Here is a 20,533-nt window from a genome sequence, read left to right as displayed (position 1 = left end):
AAGGAAGGTCTGGTTTCTCCACGGGCACTGGAGAAGGCTTCTTTGAAGACGTCACATTTAAGCTGAGCCCTGAGCGATAACTTCAGTTTAGGCAGGGAAAGACTGAGGGCAGTGTGTTCCAGGAAGAATAAACAGAGTATGCGAAGACTCCAAGATGGGCACTTTCAACAGACCACACACAGCCCGTGTGCCTGGAGTTCAGTGAGTGAGACTCAAGGGGAGGGAGGGGAGAGAGGCATGGTCCAGGTAACGCTGCACCCCGGTGAGGAGTTTGTATGTTTTCCCAAGAGTGGTGGGCGGCCACCGGCCCCGTGGCATGGGTCCAGGGCTTCCATTCAGCCTCATACTGCCATTCCAGGCTCCTCAGTAGGGCTCTTGATAAGCATGAGTGTCAGGCCTTGGACTAACCTCCTTCCTCAGCTGCAGGACACCCGCAGGAGCTGTGGGGTGGCAACATTGGGCTTTGGGGTCATTGAGGTATAGGTGACCCCACTCAGGTTCATCAGCACTTTACCAGTTCCACAAAGCTTGACTTTTCTTAAGCCCACTTGAGATAAGGAAGTTCATTCCTGGGCTTCCCTCAGCACCACCCTGCTCACCTCCAGCCTCAGAGTTCTCAGAAGGGAAGTTCACAAAAAAAAGAAGACATTTTCTACACTTGAAACCCTCCGGAAATTGCCGGCAACCTTGTGGGATAGATTGAAGGGCAGGAGTAGAATACGGAGCAACTGGAACTCTCACCCAGCTGCCGACGGGAGTTCATGCAGGTGCAGTCGCTGTGGGAAAGTGTTTAGCAGCAGCTCCTAAAGTTAAGCACGCACACACCCCAGGACCCGGCAATGCTACCTCTGGGGACAAACCTGAGAGAAACGAGTGCAAGTCTAACGAAAGACAGGTACTAGACTAGAAAGTTCCCAGCAGCATCGTCCATAACAGTTCCAAACTAGAAAGAACCCACGTGTCCACCAAGGCAGAATGGATACACCAACTGTGATAGATACACAGAAATGTACCATATAACACAGCGATAAAGAGGAACCAACTACTGATACATGGAACGACATGGGCGAATCTCAAAACCGTGTTGTGCGAAAGAAGCAAGACTCTAACCAGCACATACTGTATAATTCCACGTATATGCAATCCCAGAAGAGACCAAACTAATCTATGGTGATAGAAGTCGGAGCATGGCTGTGCGGGTGGTGGTACAGGGATCATCAGAGATACTTCTGGCTGCTAGAAATGCTTTTCGATCTGGGGCGTATACACAGGAGTATGCATTTGTCAAAACTCATTAAACTGTACTCAAGTTTTCAACTTAAGATGTATACACTTTGGAGCATCTAAATCATATGTCAATTTTAAAAACAGCTGGGCAGCACCTGGCTTTCACCCCTCAGCCCTGAAGGAAAGCAAACACTTCCATCTTTCTTATCCCCGGGTCTTAAACTACATTGTTTCCCAACAAAGCTGTGTCTGAACAGTGTTTATTTGACTCTTTTGAGTGCCTCCACCAGCAGGGTTTTTACAACTCTGTCCAGCATCTTTGGAAGGATGCTCTCCACCCACCTCACCCCCAAAGTAACCAAGGGCTGTCTTCATAAACAGATGCTTCCACTGAATGGATGCTTCGGACTGCCCACTCCTGCACGGCTCTGCCAGTGTCTGCAGGGCAATGAGATGAGTTCGGGCTTCCTGTTTCCAAGAGGATTTTGAGTGGGTGGCACTACAGCTTGGAGTCTCCCTCTTATCACCTGGGGAACACGATCTTTTGGCAACTGTACCTGTAAATTCAGATTAACAGAGCCCTTTGCCATCCTATAAAGTCAGTTTCCCTTTCCTCAAATCTCACTTTATAAACAGCCCTGCTCCCCAGCTGAGCTGGCTTTATGTATTTATGATAACCTAGGTTCAAACCTGGCATGTACAGAGCCCTATCTAACCCCCACCCCCGTCCTTTTCTGAGGAATCCAAAGGATAAAGTCTGGTTATAAAAGGCCATGGCCAACCTGCTGGGCTGCAGGTGGAAGCTCTGGGGCCACACAGTAAGTCACAGCCCCACGCGGGCAGGGAGCCGGGTAGGGGTAGGGCTGCCAGGGGGACGTGGCGCAGAACAGGGGAGCACAGCAGTGCAAAGACCCTGAGTGCAGGGTCCGAGAGAGGCGCTGCCCAACTCCCTGTGTGCAGGGAGGCCTCAGCCTCAGGGTCCCCACCTCGAGGGAGAGCCCCATGTGTGCTGAGGGCCGCCTGCCCTGTCCGCCAGCCTCGTGCCTGTGCACCTGGTGTCCGTGCGTCTCTGTCTTCATCCCCGAAGATGCTGCCCTCTTGGACCATCGGCCTTCTCCTGCTGGCCACAGTCAGAGGTGAGGATGCTGTCACCATCTCTTTGGTGACCGTGCCTGGGCTGGCCTTTGGGTGAGACAGACAGAGGCATCCTCATCACCTTCTCCCTAATTAATAGCATTATCATTATTGCATGAAACAGCAATCACTACCAGTCGGGGAGTGATGACTCTGTGGTAGAGACAGGGCACCGTGCTCAACAAGGATTATCCCAGCATTGTCCAGCTTGGTTTCCGTCCTCCTGCAAAGGCTCCAGTGGCTGGAGCAGGCGACGGAGGTGGCAGGCAGCTGGGCCAGGTGGAGAGTGGGACGTTCTTGTCAGGCCCCCAATACCCTCAGTTCCTAGGCATAGACAAGAGCACGTCTGCAGACTAAAATCTTGTGGACGTGTCCCTCTGTGAACTCCCGTCCTGCCCGGCCTCCTGCCCAGAGGAGATGCAGACACCCACGTTCTACTTGTCCTGAAACCTCCCTTGTTACCAAAGCCCCCTTGAGCCCGAATCTGCTTATGCCCATCCCCCCACCTCCTCACACGTGTACCTCGCAGGTGTACCTCACAGGTGCTCTCTTTCCCACACTGCCGGGTCTTCTCACCTCCTCTCCCATCAGTCAGAACCCCTCACTGCCTGGCTCGTGAGGCCCCCAAACCCTGCTGAGCACAGTCTCCCCAAGAACAGACGTGGTCTCCTCCAGTCCCTGCAAGGACTTGCTTCTGCATCCGGACCCTTTCCCCTTGTCTCCTCAGCTTGCCCCCAGCCCCCTCTTGCCTTTCTGGAATTCCAGCCCAGCCTTGCCGCCAGACCCGGCCCCCGACAGAAGAGCCCGGGTGGGGTCTGGCTGCTCCTCAGGCCTTTCCAACCCCTCTTGGTCTCCTTCGCTGATCTGCTGCTTCCTCCTGCCCCAGACACGGGCGTTTTCAAAGGTCACTCCAGGTGCTCTCCTCATGTGTCTTTTCCTCAGGACTGCCCCCTTGTCCAGTCCCCAGCAGCACAGCCCCAGTCCTCCCAAGTTCCAGGCAGCTCCACCAGGGCCTCCCACCATGCCTCAAACTCACTTGTCCCCCACCAGGCTTGGACAGCACCCCCTCGCCCCATCTCCCCGCCTCTTCCTTAACTTCCTCTGCCATCAGGTCAGAAGGCCTCTCCCCTCTCCAGGCCCACAGCCCTGCCCCCAGGCTCCCCCACCTCTGAGCCACTTACTCTTGTCTCCCACCCCAGTCACCGGCTCAGCACCCCCAGCACCTCCCCACTACCCACCTAACACCCAGGTATCTTAACCTGGCATTGAAGCCCCTGCGCTTACCATCTGAAGCCAAGGTTGCTTTAACCTCCTGTGGCCTTTCCTGTGGGACGGTTCCCTCTTCCCAGAATGAATTCAACGCTGTCATTATTCCTTCCCAGTTAGGTTTCCTCTCTTTCAGGGCCGGGTTTCGATCTGATTTGTCTCTATGGCTCCCCAGTTCCTACTTTTATTCCCAGTTAAGCTTCTAGGGTTCAAATCGCGGCTCCACCACTGGCTGTGGCCTTGGGTAGCTGACTTTTCGTCTCCGTGCCTTGGGCTCTTCTTCTGTCAAATAAAGGTAATATTCATTCCTTCCTCATGGGCTGTTTGGAGGCCAATACTGGTAAAACACTAGTGTGGTATCCGGCACATAGTAAACAACAAGTATTAACTATTACCAGTTTTTGAATGAATGACCAATAATTGGCTCCATCAGTTGAGGAAGACTAAGAGAGAAAATCCATTGTAATCCTCTGGATTTGAAATTATGTCACCCCTGGTTATACTGGGGGTGACATAATTGTGAAAATATGTCATGGACTAGAGAAAGGACCCTCAGATTTAGATGGGGTTATTTAGGTCATCAACTGCATGTACTGAGCCCCTACTATACACAGTATGATGCAAAAATAAATTCTCCCTGTTCTTAAGACATTTACCTTTTCAAAGAACAACAGGGAAATCTGAAATGGCAGAGAATAATTTGGAAAAAACAAAGGTGCATAGGAGGATGACGTGAAGACATGTGGACTGGACAGATACCCAGGAATGCCTACTGTGTGCATGGCCTGTGCTGGACGTAAGAGAGACCTCAAGACTCATCGAATAGCATCTCTGTGCTACGGCATTCGTAGACACTTGATAAATACATGATGGTTGATGAGTGGATGTAAAGGGCCATCTGGGAGTTTCCTGCAAGAGGTAGTTTTAAGGCTGAAGGTTCCCAGGAATTCTCAGTGATTCCCCAACCTGCCTGATGAACAGGGGCACTTATTAAATATGCTGTTTCTCGGGCCCCACCCCAGACCCTCTGAATCAGAATCTCTGAGGGAGGGGCCTGGGAGTGTGAAGATGCTCATTCACCCTCAGCCCCCAGGTGGTTCTTCTCACCACAGAAGTCTGAGGAACACTGACAGCAAAGATAAAGATGAGCAGCGGCCTTCACCAGCCCTGAGCTGTACCCTGAAGAGTCCTCCCGAGTAGCTGAGGTGACATTGCTCCTTCTCAGAACCTCACACATGTCCTGTTTGTTCCTCTTCCTGCCCCAGGAAAGGAGATCTGCTACAAACCTTTCGGCTGCTTTTCCGATGAAAAACCATGGACCAGCATCTTTCAGCGGCCTTTAAAGTTATTTCCCTGGTCTCCCAAGGACATTGACACCCACTTTCTTCTGTATACAAATGAGAATCCAAATAACTACCAAGTAAGAGGGACATAGAATGACCGCATGGTGGGGGATTTGGGCGCCCACGCTGGAGCCTTCACATGGTTGTCTGAGGAATAATTCACTGCCTTGGAACTTTTCACATGACGCTCCCTCACCAGTGTTAGACTTAGAGCCATCTTAGCTCTCGGGATCATAAATCCCTTCGAGTATCTGATGAAATCTATGGGCGCCCAACCCGGAAACGGACACATTCACACACTTGTGCACAGAACTGCAGGGCTTCCCAGGATTAGAACCCTGTTTGGGGAGGAAGGGGGTGTGAGCAGCTCTTATGGAGAAACCCAGACGTATGTATCCCTGAGAGGGTCTGGCTTCTTTCCAAACCAGGCAGTGGAGGGAGCATAGCCCCTCAGAGAGTAGGGGTCGGGGAATATAAATCCTTCCTCAGGAGCTAGAAGGGGAACAGGGGACATTTAATGACAAAGGAGAAATTTGGGGACCCTTGGAGCAATCTTCAGTTCCCAGAAGGCCTGCCAGGTGGAGGCCAGCAGGCTTCCTCCAGGTGCTCAGAAGTGAACAGGAAGAACTTGCTCAGAACTCAAGCAGCTCACAGCTCTGACCCCAAACCAAGTTTGAGAGAGCAGGGTGTCTGTCTATAGGTCCCTGAGGTCACCTACTGTCGGATTCTAGGTGACAAACTACCCACCCAGAGTCCCCATTTAAAAAAATAATTTTAAAAAATAAAATATATTTTATGCAAAAAAAAAAAAAAAAAATCCTGAGAAGGGACTCATAGGGTTCCCCAGATGGCCAAAGAGGTCCTGGCACAGAAAAGCTGAGGAACCCCTGGGCCAGAAGCATCAGGCAGAGGGGAGATGCACCTCAACGGAGCAGGAAGGGTTAAATGCATAAAATAAAAAACATTGGATTAAAAAGGACACTAATTATACTGGAAAGCAGTTATCAGAACATTTAAAAAGATAAATATGCTGCTTTATTATCTCACTAAAGAACAAGGTCTAGGAGTTGGTCTAATAACTTCTGTAATTTTAATAGTAATGAGTACAGATGATATTTTTAAATATCTGTAACAACTGTAATATAAAATGAAAATATCTGCCACCTCTATTGGTGACAGTGTATTGCTAAGTCTGCTATGTTTGTTGCTCAATTTCACAATTAACAAAAATGTTACATTTCAGTATAGAAAAATCAATAAACTTGGACGTTCTGAATTCTATCCTCCAACCCTAAGTCAGGAACTCCTGATCCAACTTCGTGGGAGTTGAATCTAGCCTCATCCAACTTCGTGGGAGTTGAATCTGTCACCTTGGCTACGGGAAAGGGCTCTAACGGGTCTGTGGCTTGGAAAGGCCAACATTCAAATTCATCTTTTCTAATTTAACCAGCGGATCAATGTCACTGACCTTAGCACCATCGAGGCTTCAAACTTCCAGCTGGACCGCAAGACACGCTTCGTCATCCACGGCTTCCTAGACAAGGGGGAGGAGGACTGGATAATTGACCTGTGCAAGGTAGGCATTCACCCTCCTCACCTGGTGAGAGCAGCGCCCAGCACATGGAGGCAAACTCCGCATCCCCTGAGGCTGGGAAAGGATAACTTCCCAGGAGAGACGGGTCCATCCTAAAACCACTGAGGAAAACTCGGGTTCTCATGGCTACCCAATGTCAAGGTCTCCCAACCCACGAACCTCTAGTCAAACATCTCCTTATGAGGCTGAAAAGACCCAGAGTCCAATCAGAAAGTCCCAGAGGTGGAGACAACAGCAAATGACCTGGCGTTTGTCTCTGATGGTTTATATAAAACCCTTGTATGTCATAAAAAATACTTTACCCCCCCGCAGCACTACTATCCAAAAGCATTTGCTGTGATGATGGAAATGCTCTATATCTGCACTACCGGATCAGGAGCCACTGGCCACCTGTGCTTACTGACCACTCGGCTTGTGGCCAGTGTGACCAAAGAACTGAATTTTAAATTTTATTTCATTTTAATTAACTGTAAAGAGCCACATGTGGCTCCTGGCCACAGTATTGGACAGTGCAGCTCTATAGTGATCATGAATATTAGGAATGAATTATTATTCATACCATCCATTTCCTGAGCACTTACTGTGAGTCTGGCATTGTGCTAATCATTCCACAGTCCTTGTCCCGTTTCACCCTCCCAGCCACGCTGTGAGGCGTTATGGTTCTCATTTTATAGATGAAGAAATTGAGGCAAAGAAAACTTCAGTACTTGCCCAAAGTTGAATCCAGAGGTGGAATGCGAAACGAGGTCTTCTGTCCACAAGACACCACAATCCCGTGTGTCTACAGCTTTGGCCTGTAGGAGGTGCCCGTGGCACGGCTCTTAGAGGCTTAAGCTGCAGTGGGATAAGACCTCGAGCAGCTTCTGCCGGAGCGCTCTTTGTTCCTCTTGGTCTGGGGTTTCACACGTGCCTCCTGAGTTCCAGAGGGAGGCTACGCGGACCTGGGTATTGGAGAGCCAAGGGTATGTGGTCCACCAGGATGCCTTGACCCCCCAGCCAACCACTCCCAACTTCAAAATGCAGTCCAGGACCTCCCCAGATGAACAAAGGATATAGTGTAGCCCTTTCTGATGTTTCTTCCCTCCAGCCCCCAAGGGACCAGTATCTGTGCTTGGGTCACACTACATGATACAAAAGATGCATGTATCCGGGAGAGTTGTCTCCTACCTCGGTCTAAATTTCATCTTATTAAACTTGTCCCTCAATACTTTATATCTCCCATCAAAGCATTTTTGGGAACATAAAAGCAGCCTCTCTGTGGCTTCAACTATCTAGTATAAGGGTCTGCAAACTTTCCTGTAGAAGAGCAGGTAATAAATATTGTAGCATTTGTGGGCCATATGGTTTCAGCTCATATGGCTTCTGTTGTAGCTATGAGGCAGAGGCGAACAATCTGTAAACAAATGGGTGTGGCTGTTTGCAATAAAACTTCATAAAAGCAGTTAGCAAACTACTACCCGAGTGGATTTGGCACTCGGGTAGTCGTTTGCTAACCCCTGACCTCATAAGTCATCTTTCTGACCTGGTTGTGTCAATGACCATCTGTAAAACCTTAGACAAGTCACTCTGTTCCAGGCCTCAGTTTCCACATCTGCTAAGTGGGAGTAAGTATACCCAGTTCACAGCACTGTGGTGTGGATCAGGACGAGTGTGAGGAATGTTAAAGTTCTGACACAAGCTAGATGCTTGACGGTTGTGAATGCCTATCTGTGGAGTGTGCAACCCGTGGCTGTTAATAAACTGGTTTCTCCCTCATGTTTGTCTTTCCCAGAAAATGTTTAAAGTGGAGAAGGTGAACTGCATGTGTGTGGACTGGAAGCGCGGGGCCAGGACAGGATACACCCAAGCTGTCCACAACACTCGGGTCGTGGGAGCGGAGATAGCTTACTTAATACAAGGGCTGTCGGTAAACCCCCGCCTGGGCCACATCCTGTGGGTAGGGGGCAGGGAGAGGGGCAGGCCAGCACCCTGTGGCACCCAGGGGCAGCCTGGGGACCCATGGGTAGAGGCAGAGCCTGAAAGCCGGGAGCCCAAGAAGGGCCTTTGCTACATGAAGCTGCAAACTTCCTCCCTCCGGGGTTGTCCTGAAGATCCCTAGCTGTGGGGCCTGAGGCAGACTAACCTCTTCAGGCCTCAGTTTCCCCTTTTGAAATAAGCCTTCCTTGCAGGCTGTTCTGGGAATTGTAGAGCAGGCTGGGCTGCCCTGAAGTTCTCAGCCCAGATGAGTCTTCACTCTCAGGGAAGGTCCCTTACGGCCTCCAGGAAGGTCGAGTCTGGAGACCCCCAGAGCCGGGCCCATTACCACGTTCTGCACTGGCCCAGCCCCTGCCGGGGACGAGGGGAGGGAGGTCCGCGGTGGGCTGCGTGTGGGAGCCGGCAGAGCACTGCCAGTCCCGGCCAGGGCGGCCTGCAGGTGATGCGCTGGCCGCTGGTCAGCACCGTTACCCCGCGCGCCAGCCGGACCCCGGGACCTGCAGACTGTGGCCAGCCAGGGGCCGGGTCGCGCTGTCCTAGGCGGCGGCCTGGAGCCGGGGGTCGTTCCTCCCGAGTTTCCAGCCTGGGTCCTGCCCCAATCCCCGCTCCCCGAAAGCCGGCGCGTCCCCACCTGGTGCTCTGGGACCTGACGCTCCTTCCCTCCGCAGACCCAGCTGGGCTATGGCCCCGAGAACGTGCACCTCATCGGCCACAGCCTGGGCGCGCACACGGCCGCTGAGGCGGGCAGGAGGCTGGGGGGCCGCGTGGGCAGGATCACAGGTAGGGGCTCTGGGCCGGGGTTGGGGGCGGACGCCGGCCCAGCCAGGGGAGCAGGCGGTGGAAGGAGAGACCCGCGCGCTTCCCACGGCCAAGGGCGCCCCTTCCGGTCCTCCTGGAACTGGTTTTAGGTGGTGCAGGGGACTTGAAAAATAATTGTTCATATATTTTCATGTGTACTAGAAAATACACGATTGTAAGCAAAAATACATTTATAAAAAAAGAAAAATATAACTAACACATTAAACTCATGACTTCAGGGTTATTATTGGTAGAGTATGGCAAAGTTTTTTAAAAAGTGAGCTGATTTTTGAAAAAAATCAATTCATCAGTTCCACAAATATTTACTGAATGTCTTCCCTGTGCCAGGACAGGCAGCAAATGAAAGTGACTAGCTGAGACCTGCCATAGGAGGTGCTCAGTAAAGAATGAATGGAGGAAGGAAACACCAGGCAGAATGAATACACAGACATAGACACAGACAACCGTTTGGTGCACCACATCAGTATGTAACTTAGGCAAACTGTTCAAGTCAGCATTTAATGAATGCATCTGTTGCTCTGGGCACCAGGCTAGGCTTCGGGTGAAGGATAAAGGGTATTTTTCAGTTTGCAATGTCCTTTCTCTTAGATCTTTCCATGGGATTTTCACAGTAACCCTGCCAGGGGAGTTACTGTTGTTATCCCCACTTTCCAGGTGCAAGGAGGACAGGCTCCTGGCCTTGAGCAGCCAGCACTAGATGTAGGTCACCGAGTCCTGAGTGCCCTGCTCCTTCCACCTTCTGCTTGTCTTTGAAGATGAACTGGGCACGGCCCCTGCCTCAGGAAATCCACAGTCTAGTGCAGGAGGCAGACAACTAAGTAGACAAGTAAAAGTCAAAGCAGAATTAACGAATGCAGAAGAATCCTATGCAATGAGGAGGGAATGACCCAAGAAAGGAGAGGCTACACTTTCCATGAAGAGGTCGTGTTTGAGGGGCTCTTGGAGGGGAGAGAGATTAGGGGAGAGTGTGGGAGAGCGAGCAGCAGGCCCGGGGCCATGACCGCAGATGCAGGGGAATGGGCCGTGCAGGGCTCAGAGACTGTGGAGGAGCTGGGCCGGGCCCGGGAGCTCAGTCTTGGAGGGCCGTGGCCAAACAGAACGTGTGTGAGGGAAGAAAGGAAAAGGGAGACGAGGGGAGCAAGGGCACCATCCCGATCTTCCATGACGCCAGGCAGTGGGGATTTCTGGATGTCCTGTGACAGGCAACGACCCCACTGGCAGCCTTTCTGTCCCAGCCTCTCTCCCAAGCAGACCAGGACCTACAGACTCAATTCTCCAAACTATGACTGCTGGGGCGTGGGATCCTTCGCCCAGGAATCCCCATGGATTTTGTGCGTACAGGGTTTAGATCCTGGGTGGTCTTAGAGTGCGGCCTCCCTGTCCACCTCCCCCTTCTTAGGGCTGGACCCGGCACAGCCATGCTTCCAGGGCACGCCAGAGGAGGTTCGGCTGGACCCGTCCGATGCCATGTTTGTGGATGTGATTCACACGGATTCTGCTCCCATAATCCCTTTCCTGGGTAAGTTCCTTATCCCACTTCTCAGGGACCAGGGCTGTAACTGATGAGAGCAGATCCAGGCATGTGCCCCCTGCCACCCTCCCCCACCTGCACACACATACCACAGGGTGGTATTCAAAATGGTTAACCAACCAGTCAAAACGGGTGTTTGGGCACCAACCAGTCAAAACGGGTGTCAGCCACAAACAAACAGCAAGTTCGGTGCCAGTGATGTCAGCCTGAGGCCCCAGGTAGGACGAAAGGCTTCTATAACCTGTGGAAGGCTCCCTCCGTCTCCAGACTCTGCATCCTTCCCTAGTCTGTCAGTATCCAGAGTAGCATTTATTATTGACGTTTGACCTGTACTTGCAAAATGCAAAGGTAATCTTTGCATTTTTTTTCTTCTTTTGTCAAAGCTTTGCTTACAGTTTGTTTTGTTGGAGATTAAATATAGCCCTTAATTGAATTCTTCTAAAATTAACATTCTGTTTTCAATATTTTCTTGTATAACCACTCATGAAATGTACCAATAAAAGGTATGGTTTTGATGATCCTATCACTTATGAAGTGTTTACCATGTGCTGCATTGAACATTTTGCATGCATTAGCTCATTAATCGTTGTAACAACCCTGAAAAGTGGGTATTGTTATTACCACTTCATAGCTGAGGAAACTGAGGCTCGACAAGGTAAAGTAATTGATCAAGTAATTGTCAAGATCACAGATGTGTAAGAAGAACCAGGATGTGATCACAGGTCTATGTGCTTCAAAATCCAAACCACCTAGCCATTATGCTGTGGTTCTCAATACAACAACAAAGTTTATGTGGTCTCAGTTAACACTATAATGTAGAAACCAAAATTTTAAAATGAATAAAGTAATAAAAAGTGCACCAGCCCTGCCCTGACATGTGTCTTCTGGTGCATAATGGTATCAGGACACCGATGATGGTATCGTTGTTGTTCAGGGCCTTCTCCTTTCTTTTATTTTTTACTTATTTATTTATTTTTTTGTGGTACGCGGCCTCTCCCGTTGTGGAGCACAGGCTCCGGACACGCAGGCTCAGCGGCCATGGCTCACAGGCCCAGCCGCTCCGCAGCATGCGGGATCTTCCCGGACCGGGGCATGAACCCGTGTCCCCTGCATCGGCAGGTGGACTCTCAACCACTGTGCCACCAGGGAAGCCCTCTCCTCCTTTCTTGTCTTGCCAAGTGCTCATCTGAGAACTTCCGCAGAGCCAGAGACAGGGTGGCTGCACTGTGGGGAGAAGTTGCCAAGAAGGCTCTTCCTCCCATTGGAAGGAGCTGAACGCTCTTCGTGGCCACCACCTGACTCTGGGACCACTTCCCTCCCACTCATCTCTGCTGCCAATGTTTCAGGTTTTGGAATGAGCCAAAAGGTGGGCCACCTGGATTTCTACCCAAATGGAGGACGGGAAATGCCTGGATGTCAGAAAAATGCCTTGTCAACCATCATTGATATAAATGGAATATGGGAAGGTATGTAAATGAGGGAAGCAAGACAGCAGCTGCTCCACTTGGGGAGAAGGCAGGTGGTGTGGTCTGTGCCGGGCATTTTCACAGCAGTGGCACAAGATAGTTACTCTGATTAGCCCCATTTTACAGACGAGGAAATGGGGTCAGAAAAGTGATAAAACTTACCCAAGGCCACCTTATATTTAAGCCCAATTTCTGGCTGCAAAGCCCGACCCCATGCCCAGCCTGCGCCTTCTCCCCCTTAGCAGGATGCTGAGACATGGGCTGCACTGGCGCATCAGTTAGGACCCAGCTTTGCCTTTGGCCCCCATCCTTCCTTCAGTGCAGGCTCCTTGAAGATCTGCAGAGCATAAGCAAAGATTTGGAGGGTTTTGACTTTCTTGCCATTTGCTATTGTCAGGTGCTAGGGATGGAAAGGGACTGAGCTGGTAAGAAGACGATGCGGGGAAGGGGGAGGACGGACGTGCCCTGTGGGTTTGAGGGGCACGTGCATGGAGGCAGAGGCCTGGGGGTCTGGAGGACGAGCCTTGTACGTGTCTCCATTTATCTGAGAGAGCAGGCTCAGTACCCCTAATGTTAGGTGACCTAAAGTACCATCTCCATTAGCCGTCCCTTGTTCTGGCCCGGGGCTATTCCTGTTGCCCCTCCCCTGAGAACAGGCGTCACTCTCCTCCTTAAAAGTGGAGGCTTTGAGTCTGTGATCGTCTCATTGTAGTCTTTATTTTTCCTGAGTGGGGAGTTCCCCGAGGCCAGGGGCTGTGGCCTGGGTGACCCGGACTCCTCAGGACCCTGCGCAGGGCCTGGCACAAAGCAAGCTCTGTGTCCAGCTTGTTACCTTGAGCTGAGCGGCCTTCCGCGGCATTTTGATCTTGCATGTGCTTCATGTGAAAGAGCAGAGTCGATAAAACAATAGCCAACATCCCCCTCCTCTCTGCTCAGCACCAGGTAACTCGAGGGAGGGCTGCTTGGCTGGTCTGATTTCTGAAAGAACACCAGAGTCACAGTGAGGGCTGCCCCCTCTCCGATGGGACGAGCAGGGCACACATAATAGGAAGGAGCCCAGGTTTAATTAGAGAGGTGACCGGTCGCTGGAACGTGCTCCTGTTGTGTGCGTGCAGTCTCCCTGGCCGCTGAGGAGCAATTACATCCGCTTGCTTCTCTAACATGGAATCCCTGGTCAGCAATTTTGGATGAAAGAGACAGTTAACTTCGAAACAGGTCCTATTGTCTGGTAATGAGTGTTGGTGTGGGGGTGCACGGGACTGGGGGGCTACGGAGAGCTAATCCCCCAAGCACAAAGGGCAACATTCCTTTCCCCACGGGTGGCGGATGGAGCCCAGCAGACCCCCAAGCAGTGGTCCCCAGGTATGCCAGGGTCACTGTGGATCACTCCATGGGAAGTTTGTACCTAGTAGCTGGAGACAGGAAAAAACAATTTCCCAAACAAGAGGACTTTGGTTTAAAGAGAAAGACGGTGAAAGAGTAGCCAGAGGCCATGGTGACCTTGCTCTCCATTGCTTTTACCTTATGCCTGGAGGAGTAAGAAGGAAGAATTTCTCAGCCTGAGACCATAGACAGAAAAGCTTGGTTCACGCGAAAGGTGAAGTATGATATATCTCTAACCAACGCTCCCCACTCCCCCAAGCCTTCGTTATTCATTTGCGTTACATGCCTGGCCCCCGAGGATTAGACAGAGGTGCTTGTTAGACCTTCTCACTCCCTAACACTTGCCTAGCCCTGAGGGGGGCCACCCCAGAAAATGGACAGTGCCGGGGAGAGGAAAGCGACTCCAGCCAACCACCACTACTAAACAAGCTCCCAGCTTTTCTACTTGCCCCGAAGTATGTCAAGGTCAATGACAGAAATTGTGAATTGTGACCAAGGGGTTCAGGGACACCAACACCCACCTGTGAAATGCAGAGGTGATTCCTCGCTGGGTCAGAATGGTTCGGGCTTCAAAAGTTTAATGCCTCTTGTTAGCGCCCTTGGCCTTTGCCTTCTCAGGAACCCAAGACTTTGTGGCTTGCAATCACATAAGAAGCTACAAGTATTACTCAAGCAGTATCCTCAGCCCCGATGGCTTCCTAGGCTACCCTTGTGCGTCCTACAATGAGTTTCAGGAGGTAGGTCACACCAGGGGCCCAGGGAAGTTGGTGGTGATGGTGGTGTTGTCCCTTTGGCTTGGAACAGAGCAGAGATGTAACTCCACGGCTAATGAAAGGAGGCACTAGAAATGCTGAGGCTTACAGAGCCTTCCTCCCAGGAATAGGATGGGCAGGAGGGGGACAGCAGACTTGAACTGTGCTGGGCCTTCCCTAGATCCCCAACTTTTCATTCTGGAAAATTCCCAGTGTGTGCAGGGATGCATGGGTAGATGGATGCGTGCCTGCATGGGTCAGTGGATGGGGGAGAAGGGGTAGAATGGACACATGAATGGAAGGAAGAATAGGTAGATGAGAAGATGGATGAGGGGTGGATGGATGGATGGATAGACAGGAGGATGGAAAGGAAAATGGGTGAGTCAAAGGCCTACGACTCACAGACAGACTGTTTTCTTTCACTAGAGTGGCTGTTTCCCTTGTCCTGCTGAAGGATGCCCCAAAATGGGGCACTATGCTGACCAATTTCAGGGGGAAACCAGTGCTGTGGGACAAACCTTTTTCCTGAACACAGGAAGCAGTGGTAACTTTACTCGTAAGTTTCCATTTTACTCATTTAAAAATTCTTGCAAATAATTTCAGAGTATCAGCCTTATTAGGACCCTTGGTAGCAATTGACAGAAACTCACCTCCAACCAGTTTAAGCTATAATGGAAAGGCAGTAGAATGGCATTTGTCTTGGATCTCAAGTTCACCCCTTTAACCAAAAATCCTGATCAATGGAATAAAGTACAGTGATTGGCCCAGGCTGGGTCACATGTCCACCCACCCCGGTGGCAGGAAGGATGGATCCATTAACAGAAGAGGGCAAGGCGGGGCAAAGTCCCTGTAAGTCAAGAAGTCTCCGGCTAAATACCTCTTCTACCAGTCCCCCTGCACACACACAAGCACGCTGCATTTCTGTTGTTGTTTTGCCCAGCTTCTCATTAAAAAAGTACAAGATAGCGAAATGATCAAGATTCTTTTGTTAAAATTAATATCACACGGTAGCCGAATAGAAGAGCAATTATTTTTCAAGGGATTTTTACATTAAAAAAAAATTTATATAGCACTTCACAAAACTCTTTTCACTTACAGTATTTCATGTGATCTTCACAATATTTATCATGAAAGATCACGGTTTGGCACTCTCTGTAAAGTCTTATATGTATATTCCTTTGACCCAGTCATTCCACTTCTCAGAGTGTACCTTAGGAAAATACTTGCATGAGAAAGTGCTCAAGGGTGTTCACTGCAGCACTGTTTTTAATACCAGAAGATTGGAGAGAGAAACCTGGATACCCACCAACTGGTAAACCACCAAATACTGTACAGAACCGCTAAAAAGAAGGCGATAGCTCTATGTGCTGAGGAGAGATCTCTAAGGCATATTTAGTGAAAAGGCAAGCGATAAAACAGCCTGCAACATGTCATGTATCAGTCAGGGTCCCAACAGGAGATAGAACTCATCCAAGTGGCTCAAATGGAGAGATTTTACTGAAGGGCCTCCTGTTAGAGGTGTGGGCAGGGTTAAAGGAACAAGCAAGATTTTCATGTTAAATTTTTACTTACCCATATTCATATTTTCCAAAATTTTATAATAAAATATTTTTCTTTGTAACAAGAAAAAAAAGGGCAAGGGATGCCGAGGCCCCCGGAATCTGGTGGCTGTGCAGCTCTCAGAATACAGGGAAGGAGGGAGTTTCTGACAGACTCATGGTTCTGGAGCAAGGTGGGGGCCAGGGAGATGACACCCGCACCTCTCTCCTCTGGCCTTCTGCCCTCCTGCATACACCTCGTATTGGCTAAACCCAGCTAAAAGCCAGCAGCAAGGATCCTGGGGTGGGAGGCAAACATTCCGGAACACAGGGCAGGACGGAGAAAGGGAATCATTCTGGGGTGGGGATGGGTGGAGCGAATAGAGAATAACAGCACATACTATTTAAAGAAGGGAAAAGAAGCCCATATTCTTTTATATACATAGATGTGTGAGAGAAAGAGGAAGAGAAAGCTCTAGATCAGCCTATCTCAATCTCACACTACTGACATTTGGGGCTGGATAATTCGTTGTTGTAGGCGTCTGTCCTGTGCATTGCAGTTTGTTTAACAGATCCTTGGTCTCTACCCACTAGATGCCAGTAGCTCTCCACACCCACCCCACCTCACCCCCAGTGTGACAACCAAAGAAGCCTCCAGACATTGCCAAATGTCCCCAGGGAGGCAAAATCTCCCCCTGATTGGGAACCACTGGACTTGATTAAGTATAGAGACCAAAGTGATGACAACAGGGAAGGACCTGGGATGCAGGGCAGGTAGATGGGGTGCTGATGAAGGTTCTTTCTTTTTTTAATTTATCTGGGTTGTTTTTCTATTGAGAATATGTCCGTTGCATGTGAAAACAGCAATAAACTAAAAGAGCAGTAGGTGATTTATCCAAACATTATAGCACAAGCATCTCTCTCTCCCTGTGGCCTTTCTGGGGATGGCCAGTGATGTGTACCCAGGGTACACAGGTGCAGTAACCGGCTGCCCTGCATCCATCAGGGCACATACATTGCTGTATCGACAAGAGATTGTGCTGAAGATTTACTTCCTCTGGAGTCCCTCACCCCCACCTAGAATCTGAATCCCAGGACCCCAAACCTCGTTTAAGGAAATCATTACTCACATTCACCCTTACCTCTCATCCGCGGGGGACGTAGAGCTTGGAACAAGGCTGCGTCCACGGGGTCATTCTTTTCAACAAGAGGAGTTATTCGAATGATTGTATTTCTTTCAACAGGTTGGAGATATAGGGTATCTGTCACACTGGCTGGAAAAAAGAAAGTGAGTGGGTACATCAGGATTGCTTTGTATGGAAGTAATGGAAACTCAAAACAATATGAAATTTTCAAGTAAGTTTGATAGTAAAGTGAAATGACCATACTTTCCATAATAGATTCTTCATACAAGATTGGGTATAAACTGCTTTATAAATCTAGCCATCTATGATACAGAACCATTGAATCCTGGAATGTCAAACCTGGAAGGAAGGCTTAGCATCTGGTTCAATCACCCCATTTTACACATGAGAGGAGTGAGGCCCAGAGGGGGAACGGGCTATTTAAAATGAGACAAATGCTAACTCCTTTTGGATTGTCAGTCGTTGCTTCCTGACTTAAGTTTTAGGAAAATCAAATTCTCCTTAGGCCAGGCGCGTTTGTATGGCAACTCCCTTCCCGGCAACACACACACAGGAAGCCTGAGGCCAGCTTCTCGTTGCTGTGGTAGCCTCACACCTACTTTTGCTGGACATATGAGATACTTGGTAAATGTGTGTTGGATGAATGCATAACCGTGCTGTAAAATTAGATTCTGGATTTTGCACCAACTTTTACATAATAATTTTCGTGTTAAGTTAAAATTCTTTGACAACTTCCTGTGCTACCTATGAGGGGCTAACAAATGACCTCGGCTGACCCACAGGCATCTTCTAACATAAGATGTTGCATTAATATAGTCCTGCAGTTAACTAATAGGGTTAATACACCACCCCAAATATTTAACTTCCCTCTAGGGACAAACTAAGAGAGTGGAAATCTAGAGTCCAGTATTTTTTAAAGGTCTGTTCTTCACAAATACATTTGTGTTTTAGCAACCCCTGGATGTGCATGAAGTCATACAACCTATTTGCAGAAAACCAGAAACAGCAGCCGTTGTTTGAAGAAAAAATAAATTGCTGTCATCCTATGTATTCATATATCCAGCTGATATAACATTTTCTGTCTATGTTTTCAGAGGATCCCTCCGACCAGATGCAAGTCATATGCATGACATTGATGTGGACTTCAATGTAGGAAAAGTCCAGAAGGTCAAGTTCCTCTGGAACAACAATGTGATAAATCTCTTCCGGCCCAAACTGGGGGCTTCCCGAATTACAGTGCAAAGTGGTGAAGACAGGGCTGAGTGAGTATCTTTCATTCCATCTAAGTTTTATTTTCTATATTTAGCTATCAATGTATTCACCAATCCATCCATGCGTCCAATCACCCACCTACCTACCCATCTAGGTATTCATCGACTCATCCATTCGTCCAGCCCTTTCTGCTCATCCACTTACCTATCCACTTATCCATCCAGCCATCTCTCCAGACCTGTCTCCTCACCCTTCTGGCTGTTCAGCCATCCGTCCATTCATCTACCCAACTCTTCATCTCAACTCTCCACCTATCCATCCAATTTACTTTGAAAAATCAATCATTTTCCTTAAGCCAAATTCAACTTGACAGGAGCAAGGCCTCAGTGGTAAGGCATCGATTCAAGAACCAGGCAAATATGAAACTCTTTTACCTTAAGCAATAAGGAAGACACGTGCAGTACTTGTAGGAAATCTCTGAGTTAATTTCAGCTGGGGTGCAGGTATTAATGTAAATTGTTTTGTTTGGAGACTACGGCATGTGTTGGGATCTAGCTTACAGGGGCGAGCTCTTCTCATTCGGAGGGAATAGAATCTTACTTGGTAGGAGTTGGGAGAGTACCTAATTGTGTTTAAAATATGGAAACTCCTAACTGTGTTTAAAATATGATCCACCTTAAAAGGAGATCCTCATTGCTAAGCCCCAAACCCCCTAGACTTTGAAAATCTTTGGTCTGACCACGGATTCACTCTCAGCTCATTAAAAGCCCATGGAGGGGAGGAGGTCCTTTGAGTGGATTTGCTAGGTGAGAGTCACTTGGACTCTGCCTGGTGTAGCAAAAAGCTTTTCACTCAGAGAGGTCCAAATCCCAGCGAGCGGGCCAAAAGCCGTTTACTCATCTGAGGTCACGTTTCCACGAGCAAACGAGCCTCATGCTGGAAAGGTTTTCTTCCACAGGTATAATTTTTGCAGCAGCGACATGGTGCAAGAAGACGTTTTACAAACTCTGTACCCTTGTTAAAAATGTGGTGGCCTCAGAAGACCTAAATAGACATTTCTCCAAAGAAGATCTACAGACGGCCAACAAACACATGAAAGGATGCTCAACATCACTAATCATTAGAGAAATGTAAATCAAAACCACAATGAGGTATCACCTCACACCAGTCAGAATGGCCATCACCAAAAAAAATCTACAAACAATAAATGCTGGAGAGGGTGTAGAGAAAAGGGAACCCTCTTGCACTGTTGGTGGGAATGTAAATTGATACAGCCACTATGGAGAACAGTATGGAGGTTCCTTAAAAAACTAAAAATAGGACTACCATACGACCCAGCAATCCCACTACTGGGCATATACCCTGAGAAAACCATATATCAAAAAGAGTCATGTACCACAATGTTCATTGCAACTCTATTTACAATAGCCAGAACATGGAAGCAACCTAAGTGTCCATCGACAGATGAATGGATAAAGAAGATGTGGCACATATATACAATGGAATATTACTCAGCCATAAAAAGGAATGAAACTGAGTTATTTGTAGTGAGGTGGATGGACCTAGAGACTGTCATACAGAGTGAAGTAAGTCAGAAAGAGAAAAACAAATACCGTACACTAACACATATATATGGAATCTAAAAAAAAGAAAAAAGAAAAAAAAATGGTTATGAAGAACCTAGGGGCAAGACGGGAATAAAGATGCAGACCTACTAGAGAATGGACTTGAGGATACGGGGAGGGGGAAGGGTAAGCTGGGACAAAGTGAGAGAGTGGCATGGACATATATACACTACCAAACGTAAAATAGATAGCCAGTGGGAAGCAGCCGCATAGCACAGGGGGATCAGCTCGGTGCTTTGTGACCACCTAGAGGGGTGGGATAAGGAGGGTGGGAGGGAAGGAGATGCAAGAGGGAAGAGATATGGGGACATATGTATATGTATAAGTGATTCGCTTTGTTATAAAGCAGAAAGTGACACACCCTTGTAAAGCAATTATACTCTAATAAAGATGTTAAAAAATAAAAAAATAAAGGAGAAATGATAAAAAAATGTGGTGGCCTCTATCTTTATGATAATAAAATTTTTAATGGGTTTGTTTTGACGTTGAAGTATTAGTTTGATCTTGAGATGTTAGTTTGACAT

At 48.7% G+C, this 20,533-nt stretch overlaps 1 protein-coding gene across 2 annotated transcripts; it reads left to right on the top strand.

Annotated features, from left to right (window-relative positions):
* The first annotated feature begins 2,314 nt into the window (after nucleotides 1-2,314).
* On the top strand, nucleotides 2,315-19,406 carry LOC101325015 (pancreatic lipase-related protein 2). 2 transcript variants are annotated; one of them, XM_004321933.2, is made up of 12 exons: nucleotides 2,315-2,363; nucleotides 4,893-5,047; nucleotides 6,421-6,546; nucleotides 8,336-8,470; nucleotides 9,207-9,318; nucleotides 10,757-10,876; nucleotides 12,235-12,354; nucleotides 14,356-14,474; nucleotides 14,916-15,045; nucleotides 17,272-17,383; nucleotides 18,267-18,415; nucleotides 19,306-19,406. In XM_004321933.2, exons 1-12 carry the CDS (start codon nucleotides 2,315-2,317, stop codon nucleotides 19,404-19,406), a joined length of 1,428 nt encoding a protein of 475 aa, XP_004321981.2. The 2 variants fall into 2 exon arrangements, with proteins under 2 accessions (XP_004321981.2, XP_004321982.2); XM_004321934.2 differs by having other exon boundaries at nucleotides 18,267-18,434; nucleotides 19,343-19,406.
* Nucleotides 19,407-20,533: the final 1,127 nt, after the last annotated feature.

Source organism: Tursiops truncatus, chromosome 16, assembly GCF_011762595.2.
Source record: "Tursiops truncatus isolate mTurTru1 chromosome 16, mTurTru1.mat.Y, whole genome shotgun sequence".
In the NCBI taxonomy this organism is placed as follows: Eukaryota; Metazoa; Chordata; class Mammalia; order Artiodactyla; family Delphinidae; genus Tursiops; species Tursiops truncatus.
The sequence above is the reverse complement of the archived record's forward strand: the minus strand, read 5'-3'. Positions and strand labels throughout refer to the sequence as shown.

Excerpts from the sequence above, each read along its gene's own strand:
- LOC101325015 (XM_004321933.2), top strand. The coding sequence starts at position 2,315 with ATGCTGCCCTCTTGGACCATCGGCCTTCTCCTGCTGGCCACAGTCAGA. Across the intron at positions 12,355-14,355 it reads TATAAATGGAATATGGGAAG|GAACCCAAGACTTTGTGGCT; the intron begins GTATGTAAATGA and ends TTGCCTTCTCAG. Across the intron at positions 14,475-14,915 it reads CCTACAATGAGTTTCAGGAG|AGTGGCTGTTTCCCTTGTCC; the intron begins GTAGGTCACACC and ends TTCTTTCACTAG.